This window comes from Nelumbo nucifera, chromosome 5, assembly GCF_055504915.1.
Source record: "Nelumbo nucifera cultivar China Antique chromosome 5, China Antique-T2T, whole genome shotgun sequence".
Classification (NCBI taxonomy): domain Eukaryota; kingdom Viridiplantae; phylum Streptophyta; class Magnoliopsida; order Proteales; family Nelumbonaceae; genus Nelumbo; species Nelumbo nucifera.
Genome location: NC_142653.1, coordinates 19,858,476 through 19,881,529, shown reverse-complemented (window position 1 = coordinate 19,881,529; position 23,054 = coordinate 19,858,476). Strand labels below are relative to the sequence as shown.

The window sequence follows — 23,054 nt, the reverse complement described above, 5'->3', positions numbered from 1 at the left end:
ATCTCTATCACACACACAGATACGACACAATAAATAGGGCGGGGGGGGGGGGGGGGGGGGGGGGTAGGGTCTATCAGAACTAGACCAGCAGTGGTGAGCTTATATGATTAAAATTAAAAGAAAACTTATAATTTTTAAATAAAAATGTAATTATGTTCTATAAGCAATTTTACCCCTTGGGCTCAGCTTGGAAGGTGTATATATACTACACAAATATATATAAAATAATACAAAATACAAAATACAAAATTTTGCATTCTATCCATTTATACCCCCTTCCAAACTGAGCTTTAAAAAAAAATACATGTGGGAGTGGATGATTGTATAGTTTCCATGTCACTCAGTATTCTATACATGCATTCTGCCCATACAAATGTGTGAAAGGGGCAATGTAATTAATCAAAAGTAAGCACGCAAGTAATCTTAAAACATGGGCTCACACCTTACATGTCACTCAGTATTCACTATTGATTCATTTGATTGGTTGATTGGTTATGTAGCCGAGATTAGATTGGCGCCCATGATAAGTAGAGAGGTTTTCCTAAATTCGGTGAGATATGCGTGTGGTGCACCCTGATCTGTGGGGGGTGCTAATGTGATCTTTATGCAGTCCAATTCACTCTTGATTGGGTGTATATTAGACCTGTTCATGGATCGGGTGGCCGGACGGACTTGAACAGGGTTTTTGGTCCGCGGGCTTAACCTTGGGCCAAAAAGCCCGGCCTGCATAAAATTCGAGCTAGGCTCGAGCTTTGCCAAAATAGCTCGACCCTACCTATAGTTAAACATAAGTAAAAACCCTATGTGATGTCCATTTGAATAATTTTTTTTTGATTTAAGAAGGTTGTCGATTTACTTGTAGGCCCATTGTTCATTTAAATAGGGGAAAAAACATCTGAATTAAAATAGATAATATCCATTTGAATAGAGAAAAATTCGAATTTCTTTTATTAGGTCAGACTTTGGGCTCGGGCTCGGGCTTCGGGCTTTTTATCAGGGCCGGGCTCGGGCCCAAGTTGTAGGCCCGTTGGTCTGGTCAGGCTCGGGCTCGGGCCTAACATTTTCTGTTAATAAAGAGTAAAAGCCCAACCCGAGCCCTGCCCATGAACAGGTTTAATATAAATATAGAGTGTGATCGGATCAGCTACCCACAAAGTGCGCCCCACAGCCCATCCCTTCTATAAATTGGGAACATCTCAAGTGCTTGTCATGGGGAGATACTCCCAATGCATGGATGGGATGGGCTGTGGGGTGCCTGTGGGGAGATCAAATCAGCCCTCCACAAGATTGCCCCCCACAATGTCCCACAACACATTCTTGTCGTGTATTGGGAACATCTCCCAATGTTAATATCAGAAATGATGAAGTTATCATCAGGAGATGTTCTCAATACACAGTGGGGATGTCCTCTGAGTTTAAAGCATTACAAGCAATAAGGATACATTGCCTAAGATGTTTCACTTCGCATTTTAATTTGCTAGCATGGGTGATTATTGTCAAATTCAGCTAATCCATTCTCACATTGAATACATGCGAGAAAAAGGTTTAAGAATCGATAAAATATATAAACAAAGGCATTTTCTATGATACTAGCAAAGTAGCACATAGGGGTGTAAATGGATTAAATTCGAATTGGATCAGGCAATATCCAAATTTGAATCTAATTAAAAAATTTGATATTCGAATTTGATTCGATATCCGACGGATATTGAAAATTAATATTCGAATTCGAATCCAATTAAATATTTGAATATTTGATTCGATCCGAATTCTACTAGTTAATTATTTTAGGTAATTAATAAATATATAAAATAAATATTTTATTTATATAAAGTATATAAATTATATAAATATTTAAAAATTTTATATATTATATATAAAAATTAAGTAATCGGTCGAATTCGAATATTTATCGAATCGAATAAGGTCATATCCGAGTTCAAATCCGATTAGCTATTTGGTATGAATAAGATATCTAAATTCAACCGATTAGATATTCAAATTATACAAATTTAATTTAATTATATCAAATCTCAAATTCATAATCGGATTTTCCAATACTATTAACACCCCTAATAGCACATTTGGTTTTAGCTTTTTAGGTACTGTACATTGTGTCATCTTAGTGGGGCGTTGGACAAAAAGAAAGGAACTTGTTATTTTTGCAGAGCTTCTTTCTTTCATTTGTCGCTACTCTATGTCCTCTCCCTAATTCGGTACAGAAAGGAGAAAGAAGCTTAGCAAAAGGATGCAGCCCCATTGGTCCAAGGATTTATCCAAATGTGGACATCGAAAACCGGCTATTCACTTAATGGCTTGTAGATGGAGTCACCACCATCAAAACAAATACGTAACTGGAGTAATGGGTCTCTTGAATTTGAATTTTCTAAAAAGCATTCAAACGATGATGATTCCATTTCTCAGCTTAGACAAGGCCGATATAGGAGAGAGAAAGGGAAAATGAAGGGATTGGACACTATAGGCCAAAAAAATCAGCCAAATTCCTGTTATGCCACTGAATGAATGATGATGGAGAGTTAAGCTAGGGTGTGGTAGGATTTGATTCGAGCCCTAACATGATGTAGAATCAACAATATGTTAGATAGAATACCCGACATTATACAGGAGTCAAGTACATATTTTTGTTTTTACTTGAAATGTTATTGGTTGGCAATCCAATATTCAAACCAATATTCAAAATGTCAACATAAAATTAGTTGAGCTTATTTTAAAAGAATAACAAAGTTGGCAATCCCGAGAAGGATCTTTTGAGTCTGCATTTGGAAATTAGTGTGTACTTACACAGAAAGGTCATCGAGTGAAGGTTGATTAAGTGGGTTTTATAAATTCTAGATTCTACCTATCTCTCTAAACCTCCTAATTTATACCCTATACAAAATTTATAGCGGGTTGAATTTTTAAAACCCAAACCCTTTCCACACATAAAATTACAAAATCCTCCCGGACCCTACCCTCTCCACATTTGAGGGTGAGGTGGGTTGGATTGGTGGGTTATGTCTAAAACCCGCATCTGGTTTCTTATTATCCCTAAGTAATAAGCGAATAAAATAAAATGAATAAACTTCAAAATTTCCAATCATTTGATTAAATATGTAATAATCACATAAACTATCAATTATCCTTTACATAAATTCTCAAATATTATTACATTCAACATCTATTACATAAGTTCATATGCTTTTCAATAATATGTAGGGCGGGGAAGGTCGGATTTAGCCTAATATCTGTACCCTACTCATGCCCGTAAGAATTGTAAAATCCCAAAACCCATCTCCGCCCTAAAATCCATGTTTTAAGAAAAAAAAAACCCTTTACATTGGGGCCTGGTAGGGGTGATACCCGCCGGGTAGGAAGGAATTGCCATTTCTGCTAGAAATAGAATAAGAGGGAATTGAGAAGGAAGTAGGTTGTTTTGCTGCTTCTGAGCTCTTCGTGAGACTTTGTGATGATTGTCGCTCCTTTGCTGAAGGATTTGTAGAGGCCTTTGGAACTTGTTTGGACATCCTTAATTAGTTATCGGTTTTGTATTTTCTTAATTAGTAATGTTTGTGGGATCAGATCATGTGATGATCACTCTCAGTGCCTTCTACGATCCACATCTGACATCATACACTCTTCACGGTACTCGCACATGACTATAACTTATGTTGTTATTTTCTCTTATTTGCTTCTTAAAATGCCTGTGTTACTGATGGAATTTACATGGCCTTTACTTCAAAATCCGCACAATTGTTTTACCAATATGCAAATTTGTATTACTCTGATGCTAGATTCTCGTTACAATGGCATTTTGTAAGGCCATACATATTCTTCCAAAGGGCATCTTGTTGTATGACATGGGCATGTATTGTAAGTGGATTTGGTACATTTACAAAGATTCTACACCCATGTTAATACCATATAGTGATGTATCTCATCATATTGGTGGATACAAATGAATACCAAATTACCCATGTATAAGGAACAATACATTGTAGTCGTTGTTCGGATTGTTTCTTTACACCCAACCTACAAAACCAAAGAAGAAATTTTATTTATTTATTTGACTATTTGTATTTTCTTTTATTATTGATTGTAATGTGTTTCTTTACATAAATTATTAAATGTACATTTATTATAGTTTCATTTGGCAAAATTGTTGTTTTTTCATGAAATATTTGGTGTTGATCAATAGAAATAGAAATTGCTGTTAAAATATGAATTGTCATGTCACATAATTACAGATCAATACAAATTGATGTTATTACTTGAAACATTAAATTTGGTGTTTCAACTCTATCAGCAATAATCAGTTCCCACATGCATTTTTGTCGGTTGAAGTAACTCCCTTATGTAACGTGGCAACTCATTTTTCTCTCGATTTCTATTGATCAATCCCAAAATGTTTTATGAAAAAACTGCAATGATATCAAATACAACCTATATGTTTTTTTTTAATCTTAAATTTAATGTTATTGATGTATTTATATGATTTAATTTGCAAAAATTTTGCTAAAATAAGATATCCAAATTTCTCAGATATCATAACAATGGGGATATTTTGAACCTTCATATAAATTTGTCAGAGATTTATTGTCAAATCATATATGAGAATCGGCTACAGATACCTCACTCCCTTAAGCAGAAAAAAAAAAAAAAAAAAAGAATGACTGATCAGATATGAGAATCACTTCAGCTAGAGTGATCAGACTTCATCTCTTTTGGAGCCAAAAAAACATTGATCAGTCTCAATGTCTCATCCATGCACCTTCATTAAACTATATATGCCTGTTTTAACTATAACTGCCTCAAATAACAATTACATGGATGAACTCAAAGCGTAAGAAGAGAGAAGGTCCAAACACAACCCTAATCAACCAACTGAGAACGGACAAATTTGACAGCTCTAAACAGCTGGAAGAGATAGGCTAAGGCATGTTGATTCGACCATGATTACTCTGCCTCCAAAGTAAATCCTCAATCGGATTCCGGGCCCAGTTTGGTCCGATTGAAATGACTGGGCTTGGATTATATGCCGAAATGGTAGAGTTCATGTTCGTCCAGTGTTTTTGATCAAATCTTTACAATCTGTTTTATTCTAACAATATGCAGATTTTTATGTGTTATAAGGTGATTAATTAGAATTTTCCAATCATCTGTGGTTCCAAGTAAATCTTCACCCGGATGCCGGGCCAGCTTGACCCGATTGAAATGACTGGGTTTGGATTATATGCCAAAATGGTGGAGTTCGCCCAGTCTGTTGACCAAATCTTCAGCGTCTTTATAATTTATCTAAAAACATGCAGATTTGTCTGTGTTATAAGGTGCTTAATTAGAATTTTCCAATTATTTGTGCTTCTAAGTAAATCCTCATCCGGGTGCCGGGCCCAGCTTGGCCCGATTGAAATGACTGGGTTTGGGTTATATGCCAAGATGGTGGAACTCATCCAGTCTTTTTGATCAAATATGCTTTATCTATAAACATGAAGATATAAGGTGCTTAATTAGAATTTTTCAAATATTCAAATCACTGCGCTTTGTTTGTGCCAATGCCCTTCCTATTTTTCTTTTTCACATGTGGGTGCTTAGCTATTTTTTGAGTGTGATGTGATCTCTGTCGCTATAAACCACTCACCTACACGTGGGCCTCATATTCGCTCGCGGTGGTAAATACATCATGATCGGCCCAACCCAAGAGGGAATCTGAGTGGACGTGGATTTTGATATGAAAGGTTCACGGTGGCATTCATTTAAAAATAACATAAATAATTAATCATATAATTGGGACAACGCTTGGATGATATAATTAATGTTTCAATTAATTAATCATAAATATATTATCAAATAACTGAAACTCATCATGCCTGGACAAAGACAAAGCTTTAAAATATTCAAAATTCTGGGACCAAAAAAATATATTCAAAATTCTAGAAATTTAAGAAAAGAAAAATAAATATTGGATAGGAGCCTCGGCTTTTTAAACCTTGGGTTAAAAGCATGGTTTTCAAAACTGGATCAGAAGGTTAGACCGAAAGAATTGAAAACCGGTCAGGTGATCGGTTCTGTCTTTCCCCAAAATTGGATTTTTGTCAAAAAATGTTGATTTAGTCAACAAACTATTGATTCGGGTGGTTGAACCGTTCGAATCATTTGACGGTTTTGGCCATTTTTTTAAAAATTTATTTTGTTAGAACGGGCGGTCAGACCATTCGATTCAGGAATCGGACCCCTGACCAGTTCATTGCCTGGGTCGGTTTTAAAAACATTGGTTTAAAGTGTTAGATCGTGACGTTTTGGACTTTTGATTTGATTTTGCATGTTGGTTAGGGTCTATGATAAGGATTTTAGGCTGTGTTTGGTATGAAGGAAAAGGTAGGGAAAGGTACTATCTCTTCTTTTTCCTTCAAACCAAACATAGCCTTAAGTCACTTCACAAAGTTTTTCGCTTCAAGTTTCTTACCTTTTTTCTTTCAGAAATAGGTCATTTTCTTATCTTCAAAGATGAAAAACCCAATTTTTTTCATTTTTGTTATATTTCATGACTAGTGGGGACCAATGCAATGCATAGGAAAATATGAAAGATTGAATAGTTTTATTTATTATTAATTAATTGATAAATTAATAATCAATTTTTTATTAATTAACTAAAAGTATTCAAAGTTATTGTTAATAATTAAAATTTTAATATTTGTATTTTGCATTTAATGTTGATTTACATAAAACAATTATTGTTAATTTAATATGAACAAATATTTTTTAATAAATTTAATTTTATTAATCATTTGTAGTAATTTTAATAACTGTTATTATTTTTAAATAAAATTTTGATTGACTTTAAATAAATAAAAATAATTATAAAAGCTAACATTTTTATTAATTTTACTAATAATTAACAATTATATAGGAATGGCAACAAGGCGGATTCGAGGTGAGACACCCCACCCGTAGTCAAGACACTCTACCCCATCCTCACCCTGTCCCCAGTGTCAAGCGGGTTTAGGGCAAGGCACCCACTCATCATCAGGGATAGAGAATCCTTGAATTTTTCTCGTCCTGTCCTCAAGTCGTCCAGTTGATCCTTACGAAGGATCAAGTTCTTTTGAAGAACGTTGCTGATTCTGCTCCACCCTGCACTGCGTCATCTTCAGTGGGAGCAGATTTTGGATCCTTCCTTGGGCGTGAACACCTCCATTGGGAGATAGTATTTCTCCGTATCAGGTATAATCCTCTCCCACTCCTTTTGGTTCAGATCTGGTTCAGTTTATGGTTCAAGATTGATCCTTGAAAATGTGATTTTCTAAATAGGGAATACGATTCCCAGTTGAAGGAAGAGATAAAATTTTTGAAATTCGCCCCTTATTCCGCAATCTTTTGGGCGTCCATAGGATGGATCTCTCATCCCTTCAGTGGTATCAGAGCCCAGGTTCAAATCTTGAACCAGTTTGTTTCAGATCTAAACTTGCGCAAATGGGCAGAAGGTGTTCTACCCGATTTGCGCAGATATGGGTTTTGGGAAATTTTGTTCCCAAAATTAATGGGCGAATAATCTGAAATTAATTTTATAAATCTGATTATTATTTAGAATTGTTCTTTATGATTTTCTTGATTTATGGGCTGTTCGTACAAGAGGAGATCGAAATCTTGGTTTGCGCAGGGAACCTGCAAGATTTGCAGTTTCTTGATTTATTTGTTACATTTGGTCTGTAAATAATTTTTTTTTATTTTCTAGACTCAATGTATAGGTATTCGATCTGTTGTAATTATTAATAGAAATAGGATTTCTATTTATTTTAATTATGGATCGAAGATGGCGGCGCAGAAAGGGAGATTTCGCAGATGGGAGAATCGCCATCTGCGATTTGCAGTTTGTGAAACTGCATTCTGTGATCTAACCTCTGTTTTGCAGGATGGATTGTACGAACAGCCCTGATTTACTGATTGTTGCTTTTCTTTTATCAGTAATTAATTTCAGATTATTTTTTTTTTTGAATTAAAGATTTAATTAAAAATCAAACCCTAGACCCATTCGAACCAAGATTGGTTCAAACTGTTTGGACCGAATCTAGGGTTTAATCAAGGCTGAAAGTCAGCCCTAATTTTCCCACTAATGGGCCTAAGGATTGATATTTAATTGAATGGTTAATTCGGCCCAACCTGTAAAGGCCCAGTTTTAAACAGTTAAAACTGCTAAAAGCCCACTTAACCCTTAAAGCTATATGGGTTGAACCGTTCGGCCCATATACCTAGATAATGTTAATGGTTAATATTATGGATTTAGAATGGGCTTCAAATGGGCTTTACAGATAATTAATTGATTGGATCAATTTATCCCTGCATGTGATGTATGGATGTGTGATGTGCTTCGTACATGGGCCATAAGTACTTGGCCCATGCTCAATCGACAGTGGCTCTTTCGCACACCATGGCTGAATGCACATTATTGCCATGGTGTCCCTTTTGGTCATTGGATGACCTCCCTCAGTGGTGGGCCCCACACCTCATCATGAGGTCTCGTGCGGAACCCTAGCCGATTTAGGCCCACCAAAATCTGGCTTTATGAAAGTTAGTGGGAGCCACTTTGGTTTGACCTAAAGATAAAACTAGGGCGTAATTATCTGTTCCCTCCAGATAATATGAGTGCATGTGATAGGGAGATTCATATGATGAACTCTCTAAAGGCCTTCCATCATTAGCACGAGGATGGGTCCTTCAGTAATGAGGAAACGCACCAGAAAATGGGCTATCCATTTGCTGTTGGGCTTGTCTAAGTGTTTCATAAGATGATAGGGGCGTCATAGACCGATGTGGGAGGGGCTTCACCAGAAAATGGGAACTCTCTCACGGTACCTTGGCGTTCACGAATATGATGGGTAAGCACTCACTGGACAGAAAGGTTTACCTGAAAACGGCTCTGAACCTTGTCTGACAGAGGCCAAAGGGAAAACTCATATGATGAGTGGATATGATCCTTCACAGAAAGGTGGTGGGGTTATGCAGCTGAAACAGTTGGCCTCATGCACCCTATGTGATTTCCCACATTTCCAGAGACAACCCGTAGTCTCCGTCACTGAGAAAGGAGGGAAATCTCAGAGATGAATAAATGGAAATGGATCGTAGATTAAAATCCATATCTATGAAATGAACATGAATCAAATTAGGTCGTGGACTGATGTTTGCTCTTTTATCAGAAAATGGCAAACGGATCATTTGCAAAGCTACTTGATGATAACAAGTTGAAAGGTCCAAACTATGCTGACTGGTACAGGAACCTTATGTTGGTCTTGACCTCTGAGAGATTGTACAAGGTAGCCAAGAATCCTGCCCCAGACCGTCCGGGAGATAGGGCTTCTGAGGCCCGAAGAAGAGAATACCAAGAATGGGAGGAGAAAAACTCCCTTGCCCGTTGCTATATCATTGCCTCCTTGGACAATCCAATTCAGAGGCAATTCGATCAGATCGAACTTGCTAAAGACGTATTGGACAGTCTTAGGACAATGTACGAAGAGCAGAATCGTTCTACTCGGCAGAAGGTCTTGAAACAGTTCATGACCGCGCAGATGACCAAGGGCCAACAAGTTCACGACCATTGTCTCCGGATGATGGGGTATATCAACGAACTAGAGGCTCTTGGATCCAGGCTGGATCTGGTGACTCAGATCGATGCTATTCTCAACTCTCTGCCTCCATCCTTTAATCCATTCATCATGAACTACAACATGAACAAGCTGAACGTCAGCTTGCAGGAACTCAGCAATATGTTGCAGAGGGCCGAAGAATTGATTAAAAAGGATGAGCCCATTGCCATGCTTGTTGAAACTGGCAAATCGGGCAAGAAAAGGAAGGCGAAGAGAAAGCCCCAGAAAAAGGCTGCCAAACCCAAGAAACAGAGGAAGGACAAGGCATCAGATGCCTGTCACTTCTGCAAGAAGACCGGCCACTGGAAAAGGAATTGTCCTGCCTACCTGGAATCCAAGAAAGGTAACTTCGAAACTTGTGTTATAGAAACCAATTTATTGGTAGCTTCTGCGTCCTGGTGTATTGACTCCGGGGCTTCAACTCATGCGTGTAACTCACTGCAGGGGTTCAAGGTAAGCAGAAGGCTGAGTGAAGGAGAAGTAACACTCTACTTAGGGACTACTGCAACTGTTGCAGCCACGGCCATAGGAACCGTGGAATTATATTTTAGAGAAGGAATAATTGTACTTAAAGATTGTCTTTATGTACAAAATTTAAGAAGAAATTTGATTTCTGCCTCAAAACTGTGTGCAGATGGTTATTCTGTCTTCTTTAATAATACGATTACTATTAAAAGAAATAACAGATTCATCGCATACGGGGAACTGGAGAACGGTCTCTATGTTCTACATCCTTCTCTAGAAACTAACATAACCGAAACTACGTCGGTTGAAAACCCCAAGAAGAGAGCCCGTGATACAGTTAATCTCACGTGTCTGTGGCATTACCGACTTGGCCACATCGGTGTTGACCGAATCACAAGGTTGGTAAAGGATGGTCCTTTGGATTTTCTAGCTGTAGAAGATCTTCCCACCTGTGAGCCTTGCCTACAAGGCAAGATAACGAAACGGCCATTTGACGGTAAGCCTGAAAGATGTACAGGCACACTTGACCTAATACATACTGATGTATGTGGTCCCCTGAGTGTTAGGACACGAAATCAACACGTGTATTTCATCACCTTCACAGATGATTTTTCACGATATGGTTGCGTGTACCTAATGAGACACAAGTCTGAATCATTTGAAAAGTTCAAAGAGTTTAGACAAGAGGTCGAGAAACAGTTAGGGAGAGAAATTAAAGCCCTTCGATGCGATCGAGGTGGCGAATATCTCTCTGACGAATTCAGGGACTACTTAAAGGACAATGGGATAGTATCACAATTAGCTCCTCCTGCTACACCACAACTTAACGGTGTTTCAGAGAGGAGGAATAGGACCTTATTAGATATGGTCCGGTCGCTTCTCATACACTCAGAGTTACCCACATCCTTTTGGGGTTACGCATTAGAGACTGCGATTTACGTGCTGAATCGGGTTCCAACCAAATCGGTTCCGAATACTCCATATGAACTTTGGACCGGAAAGAAACCAAGTGTCAGACACTTAAAGATTTGGGGTTGTCCAGCACACGTCAAAAGAACGAGTGCAGACAAGTTGGAATCTAAGACCAGCCGTTTCCTATTTGTAGGCTACCCAAAAGGCTCTGTAGGTTACCTTTTCTATGACCCAAGTGAGCAGAAAGTGTTCTGCAGTCGAAATGCGCAATTCTTGGAAACCGACTATATCCTGGACACCCATCGTCAGGAAGTTGTTCTTGATGAGGAGAGCTCAGGAGCAGTGGGAGATGTCCCACAAGTTCCAGGTAGTGACCAACTTAGAAGATCCACTCGGGCATCCAGGCCACCAGTCCATTATGGTTATGACCAGGATAGTTACCTGGTGGAAACCTTGACTAGTGAGGAGGATCCCGTGACTTACGCGGAAGCTATGTTGGACATAGATTCCCAGAAGTGGGTGGAGGCCATGAGGGCAGAGATGGACTCAATGGAGACCAATGGAGTCTGAACTCTAGTAGATCCGCCCTCCGGGGTAAAGGCAATCGGTTGCAAATGGATTTACAAGAGGAAGAAGGGCCCCGATGGTAAAGTTGAGACCTTCAAGGCTCGTCTGGTGGCGAAAGGGTACACTCAGAAAGAGGGCATCGATTATGAGGAAACCTTTTCACCTGTGGCCATGCTTAAATCCATTAGGATCCTGCTAGCTGTAGCAGCATACCATGATTATGAGATTTGGCAGATGGATGTCAAAACTGCATTCCTGAATGGAGATCTTGCTGAAGATATCTATATGCAGCAGCCGCAAGGCTTCGTTGCTGCAGGTCAGGAAACCATGGTATGTAAACTTAACAGATCCATTTATGGGCTTAAGCAAGCTTCTAGAAGTTGGAACATCCGTTTTAACTCTGCTGTCAAATCGTTTGACTTCGAGCAGAATCCGGATGAACCCTGTGTCTACAGGAAGTACAGTGGGGATAAGGTTACCTTCTTGGTTCTGTATGTAGATGACATTCTACTCATTGGGAATGATGTGGGAATGTTAACTACGGTGAAAGTATGGCTTTCGCAGCAATTCTCCATGAAAGACCTTGGAGAAGCCTCCTATATACTGGGTCTTCGACTCTATAGAGATAGATCAAAGCGGATAATAGGATTATCCCAATCTGCTTACATTGACAAAATAGTCAAAAGATACAGCATTGAAAACTCCAAGAAAGGAAATGTTCCTTTCAGGCACGGAGTCACTCTCTCCAAGAAGATGTCTCCCAAGACGTCTGAGGAGATTGATGGCATGAAAGATGTTCCTTATGCCTCAGCCATAGGGAGCATCATGTATGCCATGCTGTGCACTCGTCCTGACATAGCTCAGGCAGTGAGTGTAGTAAGCAGATTTCAGGCCAACCCAGGGCAGGAGCATTGGACTGCTGTGAAAAACATACTTAAGTACCTTCGAAGGACAAAAGAGTTTTGTCTGGTGTTCGACGGTAGCTCACTACAGATCCAGGGGTTTACAGATGCCGATTTCCAATCAGACCCAGATGATAGAAAGTCTACATCTGGATATGTTTTCACGATAGGATCGTATGTTGTTTGCTGGAAAAGCAGCAAACAGGGGTCCACTGCAGACTCCACGACCGAGGCCGAATACATTGCCGCAAGTGAGGCTGCCAAAGAAGCTGTGTGGATGAAGAAGTTCATTCACGAGTTGGGAGTTGTTCCGTCCAGCACATCACCCATCCCATTGTTGTGTGACAACAATGGAGCCATTGCTCAGGCTAAGGAGCCACGAGCCCACTCGAAGTCAAAGCACATCGAGAGGAAGTACCACGTACTGCGGGAGATTGTTGGAAGAGGGGACGTCCTGATTCAGAAAGTAGCGTCAGTGGAAAATGTAGCAGACCCATTGACAAAGCCACTTTCACAGAAAGTGTTTGAGAAACACGTGGAAAGCATGGGACTCCGGCTAGTACCTGATTGGACCTAAGTGCAAGTGGGAGCTGTTAGACAGTTTTGTATGCCCTTAGCTTCAATCAGAATGATGTACTTTATGAGTTTATTGTAAATGAATAAAGATACATATTTGATTCATGTTCCCTTGGTATGTTTCTGTGTAATACCCTTAAACTGGACACTTAATGAGACTCGTGTTAGTTTAGAATGTTCACAGCCAGTGGGTCGGTCTGGGGAGACCTATCCTGACAAGGCTGACACTGTAGTGCCACCAAGTCGGTTGGGGTGGCTTGTCTCAGCTGCTAGGGTGAGACCCTAGGCACATACAGTGTAGGATTAATTGAATCTTTGAACTGGACCAGATTTCCAGTATTGCCCTGGACCTTGGAGATTGATGGGCAAAACTAGAAAGTTACACCCGACCCCTAGACTCGATTATGATACTACACTAGGTGTCGGATTGGGCTGTCTTTGATGTACCAATCAGTGAGATCCTTAGAGGGGGTCAAAACCTGGGTATGTTGGGACAGTCCGAGAATTCATCTGAGTGGGTGATCATAGTGACAGGATCAGCCCCTTTGTCGGACAAAGGTAATGATCGGGGATGCACTCTCACTGATGGAAACCAAGACTGCCGGCAGCCGATTTCAACCGTTGAGATTTGTTTTGCAAAATATATTTTATATAAGATATAAAAGTATATATGTATGGTTTCTAAATTGTTTGCAAGAAGGTTTCAATTCCCGGGATCCATATAAGTGGAGAGTGCAACACTGTTCCTTGCAGTCGAGGGAGAGGTCCTCTCTTGTCGGGCAGTGTATGATCATTATGGGCTGAGAGGTTAAGTGTAAGACCATTGAGAATAATACCTGATGGGCTAATCTTGCATCTACCCACAGTCCCTGGGTGTTACAAGGTGGCTTGGCCCAGGGACCACTTAGTGTAAGTGTTGGGCCCATAGAGCTCATTTGATGGGTTTCAGGGGGTACACTGTCTTCAGCAGTGCATTCGGCTAGGCCTTGTAACAAAGGCTGGGTTGAACCCATGTGGCTGATGTGTAGATCAATGCTTGGGTCCCACGCCATACAAGGAAGCCCAACTGGGCAGCAATTTGGAAGGTTTTTGAGTACATAACCTTAATGGGCCTTAAGCCCATTTCGAACTGGGCTGATTTGATCAGTCATTTAAAGGGGGCGAATTCTGAAGTGGGTCAGCTAAAAGGATTGGGCTTAGACCCTATCCACTCAGAGAGTCCAAGATCTAAATAAGATTTAGATCTGGAAACCTCCTAATTAGATTAGGAGACAGCTGATCTGATTTGCAGATAAGATAAGGATTATCCCTTATCACTAAGGGACTTCTAACCCAAATATGATTTGGATTAGCAGCTCCTAATCTGATTAGGAGCTGATCCCTTTTGAGATTATAAAGGGGGAAGGGGGCGGCAGCCTACTACACAACAACATCCATAGCATTCTTCTCTTTCAAGAAAGAGAGATTGAGAGATTTCCTGCATACTGCGAATTCTCTCCTGCCGCCACCTTCCTGCTTTTGCCATTCCTTCAGTTCGATCTCCAGTTCTTGGGAGCAATCAAGATTGGATCTTGATTTCAATCTTTTGTGAAAATATTGGTTGGAGCTGTACTCAAGTCGTCCAGTTGATCCTTACGAAGGATCAAGTTCTTTTGAAGAACGTTGCTGATTCTGCTCCACCCTGCACTGCGCCATCTTCAGTGGGAGCAGATTTTGGATCCTTCCTTGGGCGTGAACACCTCCATTGGGAGATAGTATTTCTCCGTATCAGGTATAATCCTCTCCCACTCCTTTTGGTTCAGATCTGGTTCAGTTTATGGTTCAAGATTGATCCTTGAAAATATGATTTTCTAAATAGGGAATACGATTCCCAGTTGAAGGAAGAGATAAAATTTTTGAAATTCGCCCCTTATTCCGCAATCTTTTGGGCGTCCATAGGATGGATCTCTCATCCCTTCAGGTAGCAGCAACCATCCAGCTAAAGGTGAATTTGCATTGGTAATTTATGTATTATCTACCTATCTTTTCAAAAGCTTCTACATTGGGATGATAAGCATATTTGGTTTTTTGATAAAAAAGAAATCTTCTATGTCATTAACTATCTGCATATTTTGTGGCAAAATACCTAGCAATTTCTCAGTCTGGATGAGCTGGAGGCAAAAACATACACACCCGGCTGAATTACTATCACGGTCCAGGAGTTTCCTCTGGAAAAGTTATGTTAATGCAGTGATAGTCAGCGAAAATCTCTTCAAAAGGAAAATTGTAAATAGTCCTCAATGCAATCAGGATATTGAATCAGTCCTTCATGCCTTATGCTTGTGTGAAGTAGCAAAGTGCTATTGATTTGGAAGTTTCTTGAGTCTAATAAGCCAACAGATTGTTGGTTCCCTTAATTTTAGAGACTGGTTGAAATCCTGGCTCAAAACCTATATTTCCTACAGGAAAAAAGGAAATATATACCATTAATGAAAACAAAATTACCCACTGTACACTAAACAAATTACCCACTGTGTACTGTAGCTTGAAAACAAAATGAGTCTACTAAGCCCATCAGAATCCAGCAGAAATCTCTATGATGTAGATCTTTTTCTCACCGGTTTAATGGGAAGGGCCCCCCCAAATGTCCAATAAATAGACCATGAACACCTAAACTGATCAAGCAGAACACTCAAAAAAATCTTTGGCCTCGAGGTGGCAAATGGATGGATGAGGTTCATATTGGATGTCGGTTGAAGGTCAACCCGTCAACCAACCATTAATGACCCATATTTTAAATATGTACAAAGGGTTACAACCCAACCTAAAGTTGATTAAAAAAAAACCATTAATGACCCATATTTTAAATATGTACAAAAGGTTACAACCCAACCTAAAGTTGATTAAAAAAATCCAGAGAATGAGCATAGACATAGAGGAGAGGAAGAGAGAGGAAATAATTTAAAAAGAGAAACTGATATAAGAGGAATGAATACTTAGGAGAAAAAATATAGTTGACCTAAATAGATATGCGTAATACAACCTAACCCAACCCTTTTGCTTGACCTAATGGGTTAGTTACTCATAAATCCATTTTAAAAAAAAAAAAAAACTTAAATGCCCCAAGTTTTAGTCCAGTACTCATCTAAAACCGACTTTACCTGACTGAAGCCAAGTCTTGTCGGGGTTTAGCAAATTTGAATCTCCGGCTGCTTGGCTTGGGTTTGATCTTGAAACAGGCTAATAGGCTACATGCCTATATGTTCAGTTCAAATGTTTGTATCGACCCTGGGCCTAATAAAACCGGCTTGACTTGCAGTAGTTCAAATCATCCTTGACCCAGATGGTCAGATTGTTTGGCCTATAAACCGTTCAGGCAATCAATTCCGTTTCACCCCTGACTCATGTTTTTGCTAAAATTAAAACTATTGATTTGGTTAGATTCAGAGACCCATTGATCCCAGTGATTGAACCATTGATCCATTTGACTCGGACAATGATTTTTTATCTTTTTGCAATGAACCATCCATTCGGACCAGACACTCGAACCATTGACTTGAAAACCAGTAGCCAAAGTGGTTTAGGGTTCAATTTTTAAAACATTAATCCAACCATATAAGCAAAACAACTGGTAAAAAAAAATAAACTGTCATGCCGATCCAGGTCTTTTTAGTCTAATTAGTCTCGTAAAGTCTTGAAGCTTTTCCTGTTTGCGACTGTTAAAGGTCAGGTGCACATTGAAATAAGATCGATGCATCATGGCAAAGAAGAAGATGGCATGAGACCAGTTTGGTCCAAATTAATTGAAGTCCGAAACCATCTCATGGAAGCAGGGCATAACATAACTGTAGCTAAGTTAAAGTTTATGATTTTATTTTATTCACTGAACAAACGATAATGTGCCAGAGAGAGAGAGAGACCCAATCAGCCACTAGAGACGACGACAAGTACGTAAATTAAATGAGGTAGCTAGCTAGACTCATTTTCCTAACAGGAATGACTTCTCCAATATCCACGACGCAGCTGTGAGAGAAGACAAGAGAATAATAATGCAACCTGTCTCTAGACTCTAGCTAGTAGCTCTTTCTTGTCATGGAAACAATCACATTATCATACGTGGTTCTATTTGTGGACATGTAGTCAGTTACAATGTGGCTATACCTTCGAAATAATTCATCCATTATCTCCCTTCCAAAATGATTCGCAAGCATGGACTCGACCACGGCCCGTATGGTCTTCACTACGCGGTGAGCACCATTCAGATTATGATCAATCAACATTCCATTTCTTGCTTGATTATTGCAACTACCTCCATCCCACTCAACCTCAAGGATGTCTAGGCGATCAACCATGAATGACCCTTCTCTTTCTATGGCAGCTTTTATTTCTTCACCACTGGGTGCGTAGTAGGGAGCGTTAAACCTATCCAGCTTCTCTTCTTCAACAATACCCTGTCAAAACTAGCTAGCAGCTGTTATTTCCACTGTTCCTTCTATTCTCTACACCACATTAATTTAACGAACATGATGAACAAATTCAATTAAAAGAGAAAAAAAAAAAAAAAAAAAGCTACATGGGCCTTAACCAAAGATCAAGACTTTACTTCCAAACGAAAAACAGCGATAAACAAAGACCCCACAGATAGAACCCGACAAGACAAACCAAAAAGGCCCAAGAAAAGCCCGGGCCGGCCCCAACTAGCATTTGGAAATGCGCTGTTAAATCCCTTTGGGTGTTGTTTCCTGACCTCGGTGTTCAGGTGTGTAAAGATTGTAATGTGAATGTCTGGAATTTATCGTGGGTTCATTCCAAAAGTAAGTTTTTTGGACCCATCGGTCGTCCAAGAAAGATGGCTGATCGAGGTATTCAGGTTAATAAAGGATCTTGTAGATATATGGTTCAGGCTCTTGGAGTAGAGAAAAATCAAATCAACTTTTTGGGCCAGCTAAAGTTCAGGCAATTTTAAACATTATATTTTTAGGAGGAATGTGTCCAACAATTTTCTTTGGTTGGGTTCTCCTAATAAGGAGAAATTTTCTCTCTAGGATTTTTATTATCCTTTATGGATGAAATTTAGTGTAAGGTTGGAGGGGAGGCAAGTGAGATTTATTAAGAAAATCTGCAAGTTGAAAATTCCTCCTAAATTTAAGCTTTTCTTTTGGAGATAAGTGAGAAATTTTGTCCACACAAAGATTAGATTAGCCGAGTTTGCTTTAAATGTTGACTGTATGTGTTCTCTTTGTAATGCTGTGGAGGAAACTATATTATCCTCCATTTGTTTTGCTTTTGTCCTTTTGCTATGGCAATGTTATTTGCCTCTCTTTGGAGTATTAAAATTCTTGAATCCAACTTAATTTCCTTCTTTAAATAGTGCATATATGCTTTTGAGGTTGGAAATTACTCAAGTTGGATTGCAGTACGTTGTTTTCTGTTCTGTGTGGTATTCCAGGAATTGTGTAATTTTGAATAATGAAGCTAAGCCGGTTTAGTGGGTGAGTGGTGGAATCTGCTAGGAGATCTAATTTTTGTGGAAATTGATGGGTTGAATTCTGTTTCTTATGTTTCTTCGGCTGAGTTAATATCACGTTTGCCCAATTTTGATTCTTCCATGTTTAGTCTGTTTGATGTAATCATCAAGTGTGATGGGGGTGTCTGTAAAAAGGGTGGTTTGTTGTTTGGTTTGTGTATCTATAAGAATGCTAAGGCTTCTTTGTTGGCTGTAGGTGGGAGGAAGAACTTAATTGGCTGGAAATGATGTAAAGGCTGAACTTTTGGCGATATTTCATGCCCTTGGAGCTGGCGGAAAAAGAAGAATTAGAAGAAAGTTTTTGTTTTGTCTGATTCCAAAAACGTTATGAGCTGGTTTTTTGAATTTTGGTTCTCTATAGTTCTCTTGGACTGATACTAGCTTGGTCGATGAAATCCTAGCTCTTAAATCTTTCTTTGACTATCTTGAGTTTGGTTTTATTTCTCGCGCGTCATTGTAATAGTTTAGCTCAGCTGGCTAAGCTGTCTGTTATGGATTTGTTTTTCTGGGATAAGCCCTCCCGCCTGTTTTGAACCTTCAGTTCTGGTTGAATTGTTTCATCAAAAAAGAAAAAAAGAGTACTTAAAGAATTTTAAGTAGACCAAAATATTTTATATTATTTAATTTACAATTAAAGAACGGTTAAATGACGTGAAGGAAATTGGGAATAAATATTCTCTATGTTAGTATATATTACTACTCTGAAGTAGTCTGAACCTAACAAATAAGCCATCCAAATCACCAAGAGAAATAAGATAATAAACAAACCTCGATGACCATATTCTGTAAGGCTTGCGCTAAGAATTCCCACTGGTGGCAATTCTTCTCGGTAGAGGGGTCTGTAGTCCTCCTACCCATGAAAGAAAGGACCATACGGCCTCCCGGCACAATTTCCTCAGAACGTGAATTCAGAAACGATGTGAAATCCTGCTGGAATTGCAGAGCGTATGCGCTTAAGACACCAGGTGGGCTTGTTTTAGATATGAAGAGCTTCCCCTTGTTTAATGGTGGACAAGTTTTGCTGTCGAGACCTGGTGGGACCTGCACAAGAAACGAAGAAATCCTCCATCGATCAACGAACAGATAAGAAAATTTTCCCTTTAATCATATCAAATCAAATAAAGAAATTAAAGCAGGTCGAGGCCCGAGGGACCCAAGCGATCCAACACCACCGGTTGTGTCGAAGAAAGCAGCAATAAGCCTTAACGTTGTTCAGATTTCAGAATTCAGATTCGCGTAACGGAAGGAACAGATTCGTAGTAATGTCAATGTGTGAGCTAGCTGTACGCCTGTATATTGGTGTTTTACTACTGTTACTTGTGTACGTACTGCGTACAGTAGACTACTACTATCTAACCTGAGAAAGCCAATGGAGACTTGACGAAGAATGCACAAAATGAAGGCTTTTTCTTGGAAATAGCCTTCCGTAAAAAGAACCCGGCACCCCAGCGACAAAGCATGGCCCAACTCCACTCCCCTTGTCTTCCTTGAGAGTATTATAGAACGCTGGCAAGGACCTAAACAGAGTGTTGTAGTCGTTCAAGGGAAGATCGTTCAAGAACACCAGGAACTCCGGTGGTGGACAACCCATCTGGCAGCATTTCCGGCAGACGGTGTCCATTATCTCGGAGACCAACAATAAGGTATTGGGTCCTGATGAACATCCCAAATCCGCGATGCCGAACCTCTCAGGAGAGTTGGTGCAATAGAAATCGAGTACAGCTTCCTCTATTATGGGCTTCCCTATGGACATGATTTTCTTCTGTAAAAGATTAAAACTAACAGAGTTAAAAAAGTAAAAAACAGATAGATGGTCGTTGAAGTGAAAGAATCATGATCATCACAATAAACTTACCATATTCACAAGAGTAATTACGTACAACACCAAATTCAAAAACTTAAAAGAGTCTAGAATCTAACCTGGACCATTGAATTCTTAGCATAACTAGTCTCTCCATTCCCTTCGTTCATATGCAGGACTTGCATTACGTCCATCTCTCTGTCTCTCTCTCTCTCTCTCTCTCTCTCCCTGAATCTGTGTGTATTCACACTGCAAATTTCTAAGGGGCGTGCTTGTATATATAGGAACCTAGCGAAGTAACAAGACGCAATAAAAGAAGTTCCAGATCCTCTGAATTGAAAAGAAAAGATAGAAATTCTTGCAAGTAGAGGGGTGGGAGTGGGTCGGCTGAAGCAGGTTTTAGTGGTTGATGATAGGCGACTTAACATGGAGGGAATTCCGAATGTACAGACCCCACCTACAACGGGGTGAAGCTCCTAAAGCGAACGTCTGGCCCAAGTATAATTAAGTTGATGGTGGAAATTTAGAAGAGTTTAGAGGAATAAAGGAATAATTATGTGAAGGTGCATGATACTCAAATATGAAATATAAATCATGCATGCACCGACAGCGTGGCTTAATTATAGTGAATCTGGCCTTTTCAAAATCCTCCTCAGACGCTAACCATCCAAACAAACAAAACATTTCTGTACTACAGTTTACACTTCCACATGAAACAGCCATTCTGATGCATGCTCACGTAACCAACATATTATTGACAAGGGAAATTATCTTAAACTCATTATGAGTTTTTAGCATTTCTCTTAAACTCAAGTCTGGACTCCACTAATAAAATAATGATAAACAAACACTCCCTTGGGGCAAATAGTACACCACCCATGAACTAGCTAGGCTATCTCTCTATGGTTTGAAGTTTGAGCCAAGTTTTCTACGTGGCAACGGTGGTACCTGGTGGTTGGAGCAAAGGGGTCCATTAGGCTTTGTTTGATTTATGGGAAGATTTGGGTGGGATGGGATGGGAAAGTGTAAAAATTTAACTTTCCAATGACCGGTTTTACATGGAAAAATAGAAGGAAAATTATCCAAGACAAAATAGAGGTCTCGAAGGTTCAATCCGCCCTCATCACCGGTGAATGCCTACCAACGTCATCAACGATGTTACCAGCAGCGGAAGATCTATTTCGTCTTCTACCTTCTGCCACTGCTGGTTTCTTGCTGGTGCCGATAGAACGACGTCCTTTCTTACTCCAAGATTCGACCATCAGAGAGTGTCAATATGTTGTCGACGACTAATGACGTTCGAGTGATTGGAGATGTTTCTTGCAGACTTTCCACCGTGACAGCATAGGGAGAAGAAAGCAACAAAAAAACAACAACTAGCATCGTTCATCTCAAGGTACTCTCTGGGAAAGACTCAGAGAGAGAGAGAGAGAGAGAGAGCGTTTAACGAACGATCCCTCTATAGATATTGGAAAATAGGAGAAACTATGGTGCTGAGATACTTAGCAATAATCGAGAAAAAGCCTCTACCTACCTATTCTATCCAGTATTTTGACGGTGGAAACTCTGGTGCTGCAAAATCGGATTTTGACGGTGGAGCTAGTCTCTGTTGGATCAAAGCAAGTTTAATTTCGTCTTTTTGGTCTTGCTGTATTCTTGTTGTGCTCGTGTTGTTTCTGTTACTGTTTTAGACATTCAAACAAGTGCTTTTCCATCGGAGGTCTTGCCCGGGTTTCTTTACTTGGGCAGCTATGATAATGCGTCTCTAGCCGAAGGGAGAAGACAAAACCAACAGCGGCAGATCTATTACTAGCAGCGGCAATTACCAGCATATGCATGAAGGAGGATGAAGACGAACTGTTACTGACAAATCTGTTACTGGAGGTGGTGGCGATTACCAACAGTGGCGACGAGGATGAAGACAATCTCGAGTTTTTCCACCGGGGTTGCGCGGTTTTGGTGTGACCCCGAATCCTTGATTTTGGGATCTGGCATCCCACCTTTTTCTCATCCCATCCCACTCTTTTCCTCAAAACAAACATGAGGAGTATTCCCTTTTTCTCATCCCCATCCCACAAACAAAATAGAGCCTTAATTAATTTCTGTAACAAGATTTTCTAGATATCATTATTCTAATCCTCACCATCCCTTTTGGTTTTGGGCAACTAGATGAGCAATAACTTTTAAGTCTCTTGGGTAAAAAACAGCATTGACAAATAATAAAGTCATTATAGAGGTTCTTAATTTCTATACCCATTTATAAAAATGAAGATGATGACAATATTTCGTCAAAGAGCCTGATTTTTTACTTTCCATTTTTACCCTTTATCATGTTTTTTTTATTTTAAAGCTTGATTTTCACTTTTTGCTTTTACCCTTCATTATGTTTTTTATTTTTCCAATTTTATTTAATTAACGGTTAACACTTGTAATTGGATAATCTTTCTATTATTTATAAAAATAAGGGCAGTGATAATGTTTCATCAAAAAGCCCAATTTTTACTGTCCATTTTTACCCTTTATCATGTTTTTAATTTTAAAGCTTGATTTTCACTTTCCATTTTTATTCTTTTTTATGTTTTTATTTTTTTTCAATTTTATTTAATTAACAGTTAACACTTGTAATTGGATAAAACAAATAAATTAATAATAAGACTATTGTGGAACCTACTCCTTGCCTTATCTGATCT

The 23,054-nt window shown here is 39.3% G+C and overlaps 1 protein-coding gene across 1 annotated transcript; it reads right to left on the bottom strand.

The window, feature by feature from the left end:
• Positions 1-16,888: 16,888 nt before the first annotated feature.
• LOC104595637 (putative jasmonic acid carboxyl methyltransferase 2) lies at positions 16,889-20,727 on the bottom strand. The gene is made up of 4 exons (XM_010256464.3): positions 20,484-20,727; positions 19,921-20,325; positions 19,332-19,604; positions 16,889-17,487 (listed from the first exon to the last, which is right to left on the bottom strand). The coding sequence occupies exons 1-4, from the start codon at positions 20,556-20,558 to the stop codon at positions 17,110-17,112; spliced, it is 1,131 nt and encodes a 376-aa protein (XP_010254766.1). The 5' UTR covers positions 20,559-20,727; the 3' UTR covers positions 16,889-17,109.
• Between the last annotated feature and the right edge of the window lie 2,327 nt (positions 20,728-23,054).

Coding starts and splice junctions, on each gene's coding strand:
- LOC104595637 (XM_010256464.3), bottom strand. CDS start 20,558: ATGGACGTAATGCAAGTCCTGCATATGAACGAAGGGAATGGAGAGACT. Junction 19,605..19,920: donor GTCTCCATTGGCTTTCTCAG/GTTAGATAGTAG, acceptor TTTCTTGTGCAG/GTCCCACCAGGTCTCGACAG. Junction 17,488..19,331: donor TACAGAATATGGTCATCGAG/GTTTGTTTATTA, acceptor TAGTTTTGACAG/GGTATTGTTGAAGAAGAGAA.